Genomic DNA, 15,569 nt, shown 5'->3' with positions numbered 1-15,569 from the left:
CTGTTCTGCACTAGTGCACTTTCGCATTTTTAGTAGATGATTCGAAATGCTCCTGCAATTTTGACCTTCACAGATGCATAATTGTCAGCCATGATTCATATTTTATGTGATTCTTACACTAATTCCAAGAGTAGATAGGTAAACTGACCTCAGAGTCCCCGTTCTCCTTTCTTTGCAGGCCTTAGGAGAAAAAGCTTGGTTTAAAAAACGGGAAAATAAATTAAGGCCTCAGAAGATATGGGATAAAAACGCAACTGTTGTTATTCAGCGGTCCGCTCTTGCGTGCCTTGGCTCATCGACAATCCTCTTCCCTTGTTTAACAAAGATTTGATGGCACATGGATTGTTGGTAAAATTGTGCAACAAATGTACGAGCTTTTTTTCAGTTTTGAGTAGTCATAAGGTTAGAAATTTGGTAGTTATAAAGCAGCCACCGTAATCCTAGTTCTTGTATCTGTCTTCATTTCATTCCATCTTTCCCGAGAAATTAAACAATTCTCCCTTTTCTAAGTATTTTCAGTTTGTGGAAAAAACATCAGTTAAACAACCAATATTTCCTAGAACTACTGACTTAGTAAAAATTCAGTATTAAAGAAACTACTCTGATATGCAGTATAGCTTGTCCAGTAGAGTTACAGACTTACAGCAGCTGCTTCATAGCTACAAAAAGTTTTAAGAATTTCTGAAATTCTCTAAGGTATTAAAGAAAGCTATTGTATGACTAAGGTTATGATTTACAAGTAAACTATTCAATTAGAATCCGAAGTGAAATAAGGTATTTAGACCGTTCTTGAGGCTTACAAGCTGGCTAACAATAATTGTTGATCTACACCCAATAGTAAACTTATCTGGGATGATTAGTGTCAATGCAATGCTGTTATAGGGGTAATCTGTTTCATTATTAATGTCCAATCCCTCTCAATCATTTAAAAACGTGAAAAAAGGGAAATGATGTATCAAGCTGCAAAAAAAAGTCATTGATTAATATTCCCTTTGAGTGGAATGGTTTTGCCAGGAATTATATTAGACGAGCACCTTCTATCCTTGCCTCAATTACTGGAACAGTAGGAGTCAAAGCACTATCTTCATCAACTATACACACTCTTTTTGAAGAAAAAAAAATACCAATAGAGAGATAGTTTCGTTTTGTAATCATGATATCTGTCAATATATTTTCTTTTTTTAAACATCAACGAATCACTTTCTTTCTTTCATATTCCTTTTAGATATCACTGAGTCAAGTCGAGTCAAATACTAACAAGGAAGCTTATGCAGCTTTCAACCTGATCAAACGTAATCACAATAACCATGAACTAAGAGTTCCTGTAGATTCGAGCAAAGTAATGGAATGACTGAGGGAACTGACAACTTTCAGCGACTGCTATGGATGTGAGAGAGATCTTAAAAGTGTAGGATCTAGACAGATATAAAAGCAAAAGAAGGGCATCACTTCCAATATATTGTCGAAGTATACTGGGGCAGGGACTCCTACACCCCACCTCCCTAAATACGCCACTGGCTGTAGCTCTTCCTCAAATTATCGAGTCGATTTTTGTTGCTATTCAATAATCGCTTTTGATTTGCGACCGATACCCACCACGCCACCCCTCGCCAAGGCAACAGAATCTTTCATCTTGAAAGAAATGCTAAAACAAACTAAAGAAAAAATAGACCCTTTCCAGTAGGGTGGTCCAAAGGGATGTAGCACTGCAGTTTACCCAGTCCGCTTAGTGGATATAGTCTTCAAATGGCTTGATAATGGTAGTACATACGTCAACCTTGTACTTGCTGACTTTTAAGAAAGCATTGCGGCTGCGAATATAAATACTATTGGTACCCACAAACGTACTCTAGGTTTTATTCCAAGTTTTCTGAAAGAACAAACACAATGCTTACTCTCACTGTTTGAAGAGTGCACTACCTCATAAAGGAAAAACATCACGTGCAAAGCCCCAGAAGGGGCTAAATTTGCCGACTTTATCTTCATGTACCTGATAAACTTTATGCTAGCCAATTTGATGAACGATTCAAATTTGTAGATGATCTCTCTTTTATTCTCAGATATTTAGTATCCAACCAAGTGAAAGAGCCGCAGTTATGTGATAACATCCTAAGCTGCTTCTTCGATGTTGGCAAAGAATATAAACTGACCCTCAACCATTCCAAATTGAATATCATCGGGTTTTGCCCCCTATAGCGTGACCTCGAGTTCCCTCCAGTGCCATTCTAGAATTTTTTCTCGTCAAGAATCCTCGGAGTTGCTCTTTCGTCTGATTGTAATTTACCCAGCGTTGATGAGCTAGTAAAACCGGAAACATATCAATCCAAATTCTTGATGCAATGTGCCGACTTGGATGCAATAGCGACAGAGTCAAAACTGCCTATGTTACTTATGCAAGATCGCGATTCGAATATTCTGCGCCTGTTTTGTGCCTATTTTTCTAGAATACCAGCTACTTATGCAATGAAATTGAAGCTATTCAGCACTTCCAGCAGCAATCATAACCGGAAGTAAAGTAATAAATTATGTCCAAACGCCAGAAAATCTGAAGTTTGAATCATAACGAGATAGGCGTCTTAATAATGTCTTCACTTAATAATGTCTTTTGGGAAAATGTTGCTTGTCTCTCCTCAGTTCCGCCACATTTTACCACCAGATTCTGTTGTGAATACCCCAACCACTCGAAGCTGAAATTAGACCGCGTGAAATCAAAGACGATTCAGTATCGAAACTCTTTGTGTCCCTTATTTTTTGGAACTGTATAATAAGTAGTAGCTATTGAATGTGAGTACATTTGTTTTTTTTTTCTTTCTTTTCTAATGCTACATAAATTCACCTTATTCTAGAGCGTATGTCCAAATACACCTAAGTCGAAATGTAAGTCTGTTGTTACGTAATCACATGGATGAAGACAAATTTCCCTGCCCTTTAATGTATCAGAAACGCATGAAATTGGCGGATTTACTTTCCCTTTCAGCTTCAGAGTGATTTTAGCACTAGTTCTTGCTCTATTGGTCGGATACTTGGTCCATTAATCTGAAGCCGATCGCTACAGCTTCAGAGTGATTTTAGCACTAGTTCTTGCTCTATTGGTCGGATACTTGGTCCATTAATCTGAAGCCGATCGCTACAGCTTCAGAGTGATTTTAGCACTAGTTCTTGCTCTATTGGTCGGATACTTGGTCCATTAATCTGAAGCCGATCGCTACAGCTTCAGAGTGATTTTAGCACTAGTTCTTGCTCTATTGGTCAGATACTTGGTCCATTAATCTGAAGCCGATCGGTACAAAACATTTAATGAACTGAAAAAACATTTGAAAACAAAATGATATTTCGATGGTAAAGGAATATGCCTAAAGTCACAGTCCTCAATCTGTTTATTGTCCTGTTCTTAGTTTACGTGCATTGAGTTTCGGTATGCTTACCAAATATGTAACTCTGGGTTCTGGTTGTATATTTCTTCAAATTATTTTTCCTTTTTCAGCTCCCAGACAGTGTATAGTTTGCGGCAAGTTGGCGAGAGTGGAATGCATTGAATGTATGGGTCAGTGTGGAACTGGCCTTGAAAGTACTGCCTTTTGCGAGCCTTGCATCAAAACCGTGAGTCTGTTCTGTCTTCATCTTTGTTTGAGCTACTATTCTGTTTAATTAAACAAAGCAAGAGGCTAAGCCTCATTTAGGCGAGTTTACGCCAGAAGTAGAATTCATAATGAAGCAGTTGACTATAAAACTCCTATTTTGTTCACCTGGAGATTAGCACACGTTTCATTATATTTATCAGAGTCCACAAAAAGTGAAATGCTAGTCGTAATTAGTATTTCTTTCCAACTTCTTTTTATATATGTTTTCATTACGACTTTTATGTTTTGTATTTGTAGTTATCTGATTTGAATTGGCTTCTCGAAATTATTGCTGCATATTCATTATTACAATAACTAACAACTCACCACAGCACCAAGCCGCATGAGGTCAACACAGCTCCGCACGCTCCTCCTCCATCCTAATCTATTCAAAGCCTCCCTCTTTACGCCCTCCCAGGAAGTCTCATTTCCCTTAAATCTTTCTTTACCTCATCCTACCACCCCAACCGCGGACGACCTGCTCTCTGTTTAGCCCCAGACGGTTGGCCAAAACGGACAATCTTTGGCAATCTGTCATCCTTCATCCGCAGAACATCCCCTAGCCATCTCAACCTTTCTTTCATTATAGCCCTAGAAAGCGGGATTTTATCACACTTTTCGTACAGCCTACTGTTTGAAATACGGTCAGTCAGTCGGGTGCCCAAAATTGCCCTTAGGCAATTTCTCTGGATTTGCAATTCCTCTGGATATCTAGTAAATCTTTCCCCGTTTTCGGAGCGCCCATGCTTCAGAAACCATATTTGACAACTGTCATCACTGTAGCTTTCAATACTCTAATTTTGGTTTTATAGATAACATCTTCACTGCTCCCACCATCTTTACTAATAATTAATTTAAAAAAACTTTTTCCACAAAATAAGTTTTTCAAAGAAAAGTAAAAAACTCCATTAAACAAAAAATGAGCAAAAATCAAATCAAATAATGTACCAAGCTTGAAACTACCACAAATCAGCATCAATAAATAAATGAAACCCAAAACGAACAGAAATTACAGTAAATAACCGAGTCAAACTCAAAACGAGCAGAAATTAACCTAAGCTAGGCTCAAAACCCCTATGCCCTCCCAAGGCCAGAACAAAATTTGCACTTTACTGAAAAAAATATAAATGTTTTTACTTTCATAACTTTAATAAATCAAATAACATTAACATTTCGATTACTAAATATTAGTATATGTATATTAAACTGACAATGCACATTCATTTGTATTTTTTTCAGTAAAGTACAAATTTTGCAAATTTTAATTGCACATTTTTATGAATCGAAGAATTATTTCTCTTGCAATTTGTTCCCGGTCAAACCGTTCCCTTCCTCGACTATACTGCTAACAACTCAGTGCAGTACCAAGCCGCCCAAACTTAACACAGTTAAGCACGATCCTTCTCCGTCCCAATCTACTCAAAGGTTCCCTCTTTAGACCCTCCCAAGCAGCTCCCGTTTCCCTTAAATCCTCCCAACCGATTAGGGGTCGACCTGCATTTCGTTGGCCCGATACGGGTATCCGACAAGGATAATCTTTGGTAATCCGTCATACTTAATCCGCAGAAGGTGGCCTAGTCATCTCATCCTTTCTGTCATTATACCCTTAAAAAGCGGGATTGAACCATATTATTCGTATAGCTTACTATTTAGGATACAGTCAGTCAGTCGGGTATTTAAAACAAACCGTAGACAATTTCTCTGGAAAACATCTAGCAACTTCTTTTCGGAGCGCCCATGCTTGTGAACCATACTTGACCACTCCAATCATTATAGTGCCATTTACCATTTTATGAGCCATTTTATGACCAAACACCGTATTGGTTATAACTAGATTGTTATACCTACAAAATTGCAAAAGTCTGTAGCCATTACTGTTTTCTTTTCCTACACCAAATTTACCTAGGATACCATCTATCCCTATTTCTACCGTCCTGGGCGTTAAAATTTCCTAATAAAATTACAATATTTCTATCTGGGATCCTGTCTATTTGTTCCTGTAACTGTAAGTAAAATTCATCTGAGTCACTATTTTTAACGTCGTAACTTTCTAAGTTGCAACTTTTATATTCTTTAAATCATTGAAATTATTTCGGCCTCAGAAAAAGCAATGGTCCCGGAAACCAGGGCAGGATTGGAACCTACACATTTCTCTGGTCTACACCGAAGCGCTTAAGCCAGCTTAGAACCGGACAGCAAGAAGTCCCTGGGACCTCCAGTATGAATGGAGGCTCTGTGCAATCCTGGGCCCATCTTGGTCACACTATGGTACTCAGCACCTGGCGATTCTATTCTATCAGCAAGAGTCGAAATTCTGCACAGACAATCTCAAGCCTATTACCTCTGACTCAATATATTCTCATGCCTACAAATCTTATGCTAATACGGGGAATCACATTGTGAACTCAAAAACTATTTAACGAGGAAATATTGTGTAATATTGTCTGAATTGTGTGATGAAAAAGAGAAAGAGCTGGAGATAGTACGGCCTTTTAGATAGCCTTTTAGATAGTACGGCTTAGATTTTAATTTGAAGAAATAACTCGGCTTTTTATGCATTGGGATTCCTATCTGTAAAAATTTTTGTTGGTTAATTAAAAAGAAAAGGGCTTCAAAAATTCAATGTTAGTATGGGAGTTGAGCCCAAGATTCCCCGTTGACTAACCAGAGCTTCTAGCCATGAACCAACTAACATAACTGGCGATCCTTGCATAGCATTCTATTGCACGCTTTCTCGTTCCCTACAACGCAAATAACTTTACACAACAACGATTTTTCAAGCAATCTTCTTTATATAGTAAATTAGAATCGCGGGCTCTTATGCGTCCCGAATGTGCAGCGCTGGTGGGCAGTATATTCTGGAGATATTTATTGTTTACCATATGAAAAATATACCCATGTTAAATGGTTACCATGGGTACCATTTTTTTGCCATTCTAAGTGACATGAAGAATTACGACGAAGCTATTTGATCTTTTTTAGCTAAAATTGAAAATTATAACGAAAAATTTGGCCCTCTTGAAAGTTACTGCCCTGAAAGTATTTCTTTCCGTCCCTAATATTTTCCCCCCTTGGTCGCTATCAGGTTTGTTTCTACAATTAATTAAAAAGAAATTTTCCACAAAATATGTTTTTCAAAGAAAATTAAAGAACTCCATTAAACAAAAAATGAGCAAAAATAAAATCAAATAATCTACCAAGCGTGAAATTATCACATACCCGTAATGATAAATAAATGGAATCCAAAACGAAAATGTAATTCGACAATCAACCAAGTTATCCTCATAACGAGCAGAATATAATATAAGCTGTGTGCAAAACCCCTACGCCTTACAAATGCCTAGACATCATTTACACGTTATTGGTTAAATGAAAATGAAAGTGATTTGTTAGTTTAATATACATATACTGATATTTAGTAATCAAAATGTTAATATTATTTGATTTATTAAAGTGAAAGTAAAAACATTTATATTTTTTCAGTAAAGTGCAAATTTTGTTCTGGCTTTGGGAAGGCACAGGGGTTTCGCGCCCAACTTATGTTAATTTCTGCTCATTTTGAGTTTGAATCGGTTAATCATTGAAATTTCTGTTCGTTTTGGGTTTCAGTTATTTATCGATGCTGATTTGTGGTAATTTTACGCTTGGTAGATTATTTGATTTTATTTTTGCTCATTTTTTGATTAATGGAGTTCTTTACTTTTCTTTGAAAAACTTATTTTGTGGAAAAAGTTTTTTAAATTAATTTCTGTTCGTTTTGTATTGACACAGTCTTCTCAGGGAAAAAAAAAATAATACTTAAAATCTTTTCGGTTTTTAAGACTTTATAGTTTGGCCTGCTATTTGTATGCTGGAGAAAAATTTTCAGCAATTTTTAACAACATACACCCTTTTAAAAAATCTTGACACAAATAGTACTGTATAATTTAGTTTCATACCTCCTCTAGTTGACCTGAAATGGAAAACTTGATACCATTCGCAAAAAAAATCAAAAAAATCTCTAAGACCGAATTTACAGAACTTTCAACTACGTTAAACAATATGGCTATCTCAAAATTTTGATTGGATGTGTTTGGGGAAATGGTGGAAATGAGAGGGGTGTTAGTCGCCTTCCAATCACTTTCGACTATTAAAAAGGGCACAAGCCACTCCAATTTCCAATTGAATGAGCGCTTTTCGAAGTTTTTACGACAACATCTTCGTTGCGAAGTGCCCTGCTCTAAAGGAAAAAAATTAAATAAATAATACATTTTGCCAACATCGTTCTTATATGCCCCCAGGGCATAACTTCAAACCCTTGCCCAGAGGATTGTGGGGGAGTTGCCCTTAGTCCCCGTTTCTTGTCTCGTTCTCGATTGTCCCCGTTCTTTACTAAGGCAGCGCGATCCTGTTGCCTATGATTTATACAACAACTTTCTATATAAACCTTATATGCCCACAGGGTGTAACTTACAACCCTTGCACTGAGGGGGTTATCATCCTAAAAGACATAATTTCCACAACGTTCAACTGCGTTGAACAAAATGGATAGATCAAAATTTTGATTGGATGTGTTTGGGGAAATGGTGGGCGTGAGAGGGATATTAGTCGCCTTTCAATCACTTTCGACTATTAAAAAGGGCAAAAGCCACTCCAATTTCCAATTGAATGAGCGCTTTTCGAAGTTTCTACGACAACATCTTCGATACGAAGTGCCCTGCTCTAAAGGAAAAATATTAAATAAATAATACATTGTGCCAACATTGTTCTTATATGCCCCCAGGGCATAACTTAAAACCCTTCCCCAGAGGATTGTGGGGAAGTGTCCTTCTCTTTACTTAGTCCCCGTTTCTTGTCTCGTTCTCGAGTGTCCCCGTTCTTTACTTAGGCAGCGTGATCCTGCTGCCTATGATTTATGCAACAACTTTCTATACAAACCTTATATGCTCCCAGGATATAACTTACAACCCTTGCACTGAGGGCTCTGAGGGGGTTATCATCCTAAAAGACATAATTTCCAGAACGTTCAACTGCGTTGAACAAAATGGATAGCTCAAAATTTTGATTGGATGTGTTTTGGAAAATGATGGGCGTGAGAGGGGCGCTAGTCGCTATCCAATCACTTTAAACTATTAAAAAAGGCACTAGCCCTTTCAATTTCCAATTGAATGAGCCCTTTTGAAGTTCTTACGACAACGCTTTCAAACTTTATATGCCCCCCAGGGCATAACTTACAACCCTTGCCCTGAGGGCTGTGGGGGGAGGGGTTGTCATCCTTAAAGACCTAATTTCTGAAACTTTCAAATATGTTGAATAAAACGGCTATCTAAAAATTTTGATTGGATGTGTTTGGGGGAAAGGTGGGCGTGAGACGGGGGTTAGTTGCCCTCAAATCACTTTCGACTATTAAAATGGGTACTATCTCTATGAATTTCAAATCGAATGAGCCCTCTTTTCAAGTTTCTATGACAAAGATTTCAATAAAAACCTTATATGCCCCCAGGGCATAACTTAAAACCCTTGCCCTGAAGGTTTTGGGGGAGTGTTCTCCTCAAAAATATATTTTCTGTCTGGAAATCAACTACGCTCAACAAAATGGCTATCTCGAAATTTTGATTGGATGTGCTTGGGGGAATGATGGGCGCGGGGGGGGGGGGGCTAGTTGCCCTGCAATCACTTTCGACTATTAAAAAGGGTACTAGCCCTTCAAATTTCCAATCGAATGAACCTGTTTTGAAGTTTCTATGACAACGTCTTCTATAAAAACCCTATATTCCCCGGGCCATAACTTAAAACCCTTGCCCTGGGGGTTTTGGGGGAGTGCCCTCCTTAAAAACGTAGTTTTTATCTTGAAATCAACTACGCTGAACAAAATGGCTATCTCAAAATTTTGATTGTATGTGTTTGGGGGAATGATGGGCGTGGCGGGGGGGGGGTGCTAGTTGCCCTCCAATCACTTTTGGCTATTAAAAAGGGCTCTAGCCCTTTGAATTTCCAATCAAATGAGCCTTTTTTGAAGTTTCTACGACAAAGCCTTCTATAAAAACCTTATATGCCCCCAGGGCATAACTTAAAACCCTTGCCCTGAGGGTTGTGGGGGAGTGTCCTCAAAAATATATTTTCTATCTGGAAATCAACTACGCTGAACAAAATGGCTATCTCAAAATTTTTATGGATGTGTTTGGGGAAATGATAGGCGTCGGAGGGGGGCTAGTTGCCCTCCAATCACTTTCGACTGTTAAAAAGGGTACTAGCCCTTCAAATTTCCAATAGAATGAGCCTGTTTTGAAGTTTCTACGACAACGCCCTCTATAAAAACCTTATATGCCACCAGGGCATAACTTAAAACCCTTGCCCTGAAAGTTGGAGAGGAGTGTCCTCCTCAAAAACATATTTTCTATCTGGAAATCAACTACGCTGGACAAAATGGCCATCTCAAATTTGATGTTTGGGGGAATGATGGGCGTGGGGGGTGGGCTAGTTGCCCTCCAATCACTTTCGACTATTAAAAAGGGCACTAGAACTCTCAATTTCCAATCGAATGAGCCTCTTTTGAAGTTTCTACGACGACCCCTTCTATAAATACCTTATTTGCCCACAGGGCATAACCTAAAATTCTTGCCCTGAGGGTTGTGGGGGAGTGTCCTCCTCAAAAATATATTTTCTATCGGGAAATCAACTACGCTGAACAAAATGGCTATCTCAAAATGTTGATTGGATGTGTTTGGGGGACTGATGGGCGAGGGGGGGGAGGGTAGTTGCCCTCCAATCACGTTGGACTATTGAAAAGGGCACTAGCCCTTTGAATTTCCAATCGAATGAGCATTTTTTGAAGTTTCTACGACAACGCCTACTATAAAAACCTGATATGCCCCCCGGGGCATAACTTAAAACCTTGCCCTGAGGGTTCTGGGGGAGTGTCCTCCTCAAAAACATATTTTCTATCCGGAAATCAACTACGCTGAACAAAATGGCTATCTCAAAATTTTAATTGGATGTCTTTGGGGGAATGATGGGTGGGGGGGGGGGATTTTTGCCCTCAAATCACTTTCGACCATTAAAAAGGGCACTAGCCCTTTGAATTTCCAATCGAATGAGCTTTTTTTGAAGTTTCTACGACAGCGTCTTCTATAAAACCTTATATGCCCCCAGGGCATAACTTACAACCCTTGCCCCGAGGATTGGGGGGGAGCGTCCTCCTCAAAAACATATTTTCTATCTGGAAATCAACTACGCTGAACAAAATGGCTATCTCAAAATTTTGATTGGATGTGTTCGGGGAAATGATTGGCGTGGGGGGGCCTTTTGCCCTCCAATCACTTTTGACTATTAAAAAGGGCACTAGCCCTTTGAATCTCCAATCGAATGAGCCTTTTTTTAAGTTTCTACGACAACACCTTCTGTAAAAACCTTATATGCCCCCAGGGCATAACTTAAAACCCTTGCCCTGAGGGTTTTGGGGGAGTGACCTCCTCAAAAACATATTTTCTATCTGGAAATAAACTACGCTGAACAAAATGGCTGTCTCGAAATTTTGATCGGATTTGTTTGGAGGAATGATTGGCGTGGGGGGCTAGTTGCCCTCCAATCACTTTCGACTATTAAAAAAGGCACTAGCCCTTTCAATTTATAATCGAATGAACATTTTTTAAAGTTTCTACGATAGCACATTCTTTAAAAACCTCATATGCCCCCAGGGCTTAACTTAAAACCTTTGCCCTGAGGGTTGTGGGGGAGAGTCCTCCTCAAACATATATTTTCTATCTGGAAATCAACTACGCTGAACAAAATGGCTATCTCGAAATTTTGATTGGATGTGTTTGGGGGAATGATGGGCGTGGGGGGGGGGCTTGTTGCCCTCCAATCACTTTTGACTATTCAAAAGGGTACTAGAACTCTCAATTTCCAATCGAATTAGCCCCTTTTGAAGTTTCAAAGACAACCCCTTCTATAAAAACCTTATATGCCCACAGGGCATAACCTAAAACCCTTGCCCTGAGGGTTGTGGGGAAGCGTCTTCCTCAAAAACATATTTTCTATTAGGATATCAACTACGCTAAACAAAATGGCTATCTCAAAATTTTGATTGGATGTGTTTGGGGGAATTATGGGCGTGGGAGGGCTAGTTGCCCTCTAATCACTTTCGACTATTAAAAAGGGCACTAGCCCTTTGAATTCCCAATCGAATGACCATTTTTAGAAGTTTCCACGACAACGCCTTCTATAAAAACGTTATATGCCCCAGGGCATAACTTAAAACCCTCGCCCTCAATGTTGTGGGGGAGTGGCCTCCTCAAAAACATATTTTCTATCTGGAAATCAACTACGCTGAACAAAATGGCTATCTCAAAATTTTAATAGGATGTGTTTGGGGGAATGATGGGCGGGGGGGGGGGCGAGTTGCCCTCCAATCACTTTCAAATATTAAAAAGGGCACTAGAACTCTCAATTTCCAATCTAATGAGCCTCTTTTGAAGTTTCTACGACAACTACTTCTAAAAGAACCTTATATGCCCCCAGGGCTAAACTTAAATCCCTTGCCCTGAGGGTTGTGGGGGAGTGTCCTCCACAAAAACATATTTTATATCTGAAAATCAATTACGCTGAACAAAATGGCTATCTCGAAATTTTGATTGGATGTGCTTAGTTGCCCTCCAATCACTTTCGACTATTAAAAAGGGAACTAGCCCTTCGATTTTCCAATCGAATGAACCTGTTTTGAAGTTTCTACGACAAAGCTTTCTCTAAATACCTTATATGCCCCCAGGGCATATAAGGATGTGTTTGGAGGAATGATGGGCGTGGGGGGGATAGTTGCCCTCCAATCACTTTCGACTATTAAAAAGGACACTACAACTCTCAATTTCCAATCAAATGAGCCTCTTTTGAAGTTTCTACAACGAGCCCTTCTATAAATACCTTATATGCCCACAGGGCATAACCTAAAACCCTTGCCCTGAGGGTTGTGGGGGGGTGTCTTCCTAAAAAACATTTACTACTAGGAAATCAACTACGCTGAACAAAATGGCTGTCTCAAAATTTTGATTGGATGTGTTTGGGGGCATGATGGGCGTGGGGGGGGCTAGTTGCCCTCCAATCACTTTCCACTATTCAAAAGGGCACTAGCCCTTCTAGGGCTAGTGCCCTTTTTGAGGAAAGGGCACTAGCCTTTCTTGGAGGGCTAGTTGCCCTCCAATCACTTTCGACTATTAAAAAGGGCACTAGCCCTTTGAATTTCCAATCGAATGAGCATTTTTTGAAGTTTCTACGACAACGCCTTCTATAAAAATCGTTATATGCCCCCAGGGCATAACTTATATCCTTGCCCTGAGGGTTGTGGGGGAGCGTCCTCCTCAAAAACATATATTCTGTCAAATCAACTAAGCTGAACAAGATGGCTATCTCAAAATTTTAATTGGATGTGTTTGGGGGAATGTTGGGCGTGGGGGGGGGGGGGCTAGTTACCCGCCAAACACTTTTGACTATTAAAAAGGGCAAAAGCCCTTTTAATTTCCAAACGAATGAGCATTTTTTGAAGTTTCAACGACAACACCTTCTATAAAAACCTTATATGCCCCCAGGGCATAACTTCAAACCCTTGCCCCGAGGGTTTTGGGGGAGTGGGCTCCTCAAAAAATATATTTTCTATCTGGAAATCAACTACGCTCAACAAAATGGCTATCTCAAACTTTTGATTGGATGGGTTTGGGGAAATGATGGGCGTGGGGGGGGGGGCTTTTTGCCCTCCAATCACTTTCGACTATTAAAAAGGGCACTAGCCCTTTGAATTTCCAATCGAATGAGCCTTTTTTGAAGTTTCTACGACAACACCTTCTATAAAAACCTCATATGCCCCCAGGGCTTAACTTAAAACCCTTGCCAAGAGGGTTGTGGGGGAGAGTCCTCCTCAAGAACATATTTTCTATCTGAAAATCTACTACGCTGAACAAAATGGCTATCTTGAAATTTTGATTGGATGGGTTTGGGGGAATGATGGGCGTGGGGGGGGGGGCTAATTGTCCTCTTATCACTTTCGAATGTTAAAAAGTGCACTAGAACTCTCAATTTCCAATCGAATGAGCCCCTTTAGAAGTTTTTGGGACTAAGTCTTCCGTAAATACCTTCTTTGCACACAGGGCATAGCCTAAAACCCTTGCCCTGAGGGTTGTGGGGGAGTGTCTTCCTCAAAAACATATTTTCTATCTGGAAATAAACTACGCTGAACAAAATGGCTATCTAAAAATTTTGATTGGATGTGTTAGCCCTTTTGAAATTCCAATCGAATGAGCCTTTTTTGAAGTTTCTACAACAACGCCTTCTATAAAAAACTAATATGCCCCCAGGGCATAACTTAAAACCCTCGCCCTGAGGGTTGTGGGGGAGTGTCCTCCTCAAACATATTTTCTATCTGGAAATCAACCACGCTTAACAAAAAGGCTATCTCAAAATTTTGATTGGATGTGTTTGGGGGAATGGTGGGCGTGGGGGGGGGCTAATTGTCCTCCAATCACTTTCGACTATTAAAAAGGGCACTAGAACTCTCAATTTCCAATCGAATGAGCCCCCTTTGAAGTTTTTACGTCAACCCCTTCTGTAAAAACCTTATATGCCCCCAGGGCATAACCTCAAAGCCTTGCCCTGAGGGTTGTGGGGGATTGTCTTCCTGAAAAACATATTTACTATCAGGAAATACACTACGCTGAACAAAATTGCTATATCAAAATTTTGATTGGATGTGTTTGGGGAAATGACGGGCGTGGGGGGGGGGGGCTAGTTGCCCTCCAATCACTTTAGACTATTTAAAAGGGCACTAGAACTCTCAATTTCCAATCGACTGAGCCCCTTTTGAAGTTTCTACGACGACCCCTTCTATAAAAACCTTATATGCCCACAGGGCATAGCCTAAAACCCTTGCCCTGAGGGTTGTGGGGGAGTGTCTTCCTCAAAAACATATTTTCTATCTGGAAATCAACTACGCTGAACAAAATGGCTATCTCAAAATTTTGATTGGATGTTTTTGGGGGAATGATGGGCCGGGGGGGGCTAGTTGCTCTCCAATCACTCTTGATTATTAAAAAGTGTACTAGCCCTTCGAATTTCCAATCGATTGAGCCTGTTTTGAAGTTTCTACGACAACGCCTTCTATAAAAACCTTATATGCCCCCAGGGCATAACTTAAAACCTTTGCCCTGAGGGTTGTGAAGGAGTGTCCTCCTCAAAAACATATTTTCTATCTGGAAATCAACTACGCTGAACAAAATGGCGATCTCAAAATTTTGATGGGAGTTGTTTAGGGGAATGATGGGCGTGGGGGCTAGTTGCCCTCCAGTCACTTTCGACTATTAAAAGGGGCACTAGAACTCTCAATTTCCAATTGAACGAGCCTCTTTTGAAGTTTCTACGACGACCCCTTCTATAAAAACCTTATATGCCCACAGGGCATAACCTAAAACTCTTGCCCTGAGGGTTGTGGGGGAGTGTCCTCCTCAAAACATATTTTCTGTCCCGAAATCAACTACGCTGAACAAAATGGCAATCTCAAAATTTTGATTGGATGTGTTAGGGGGAATGATGGGCGTGGGGGGTGGGCTAGTTGCCTTTCAATTACTTTTGACTATTAAAAAGGGTACTAGCCCTTCGAATTTCCAATCGAATGAACCTGTTTTGAAGTTTCTACGACAACGCCTTCTATAAAAACCTTATATCTCCCCAGGGCATAACCTAAAACCCTTGTGGGGGAATGTCTTCCTCAAAATCATTTACTATTAGGAAATCAACTACGCTGAACAAAATGGCTATATCAAGGGTTGTGGTTGTGGGTTGTGGGGGAGTGTCCTCCTCGAAAACATATTTACCATTAGGAAATCAACTACGCTGAACAATATGGCTATCTCAGAATTGGGATTGGATGTGTTTGGGGGAATGATGGGCGTGGGGGGGATAGTTGTTCTCCAATCACTTTCGACTACT

General features: G+C 39.8%; 1 protein-coding gene across 5 annotated transcripts in view; it reads left to right on the top strand.

Annotated features, from left to right (window-relative positions):
• Positions 1 to 15,569, top strand: part of CYLD (ubiquitin carboxyl-terminal hydrolase CYLD) — a 115,793-nt gene that overhangs the window by 35,956 nt on the left and 64,268 nt on the right. For all 5 annotated transcript variants that reach the window (XM_089100511.1, XM_089100515.1, XM_089100512.1 and 2 more), the window contains exon 9: positions 3,485 to 3,600. In XM_089100511.1, the coding sequence (XP_088956637.1) occupies positions 3,485 to 3,600 (116 nt within the window). The remainder of the gene's footprint in view (positions 1 to 3,484; positions 3,601 to 15,569) is intronic.

The sequence above is a fragment of the Artemia sp. Qi Xiang Cuo genome, chromosome 14, assembly GCF_049724085.1.
Source record: "Artemia sp. Qi Xiang Cuo chromosome 14, ASM4972408v1, whole genome shotgun sequence".
In the NCBI taxonomy this organism is placed as follows: Eukaryota; Metazoa; Arthropoda; class Branchiopoda; order Anostraca; family Artemiidae; genus Artemia; species Artemia sp. Qi Xiang Cuo.
The sequence above is the reverse complement of the archived record's forward strand: the minus strand, read 5'-3'. Positions and strand labels throughout refer to the sequence as shown.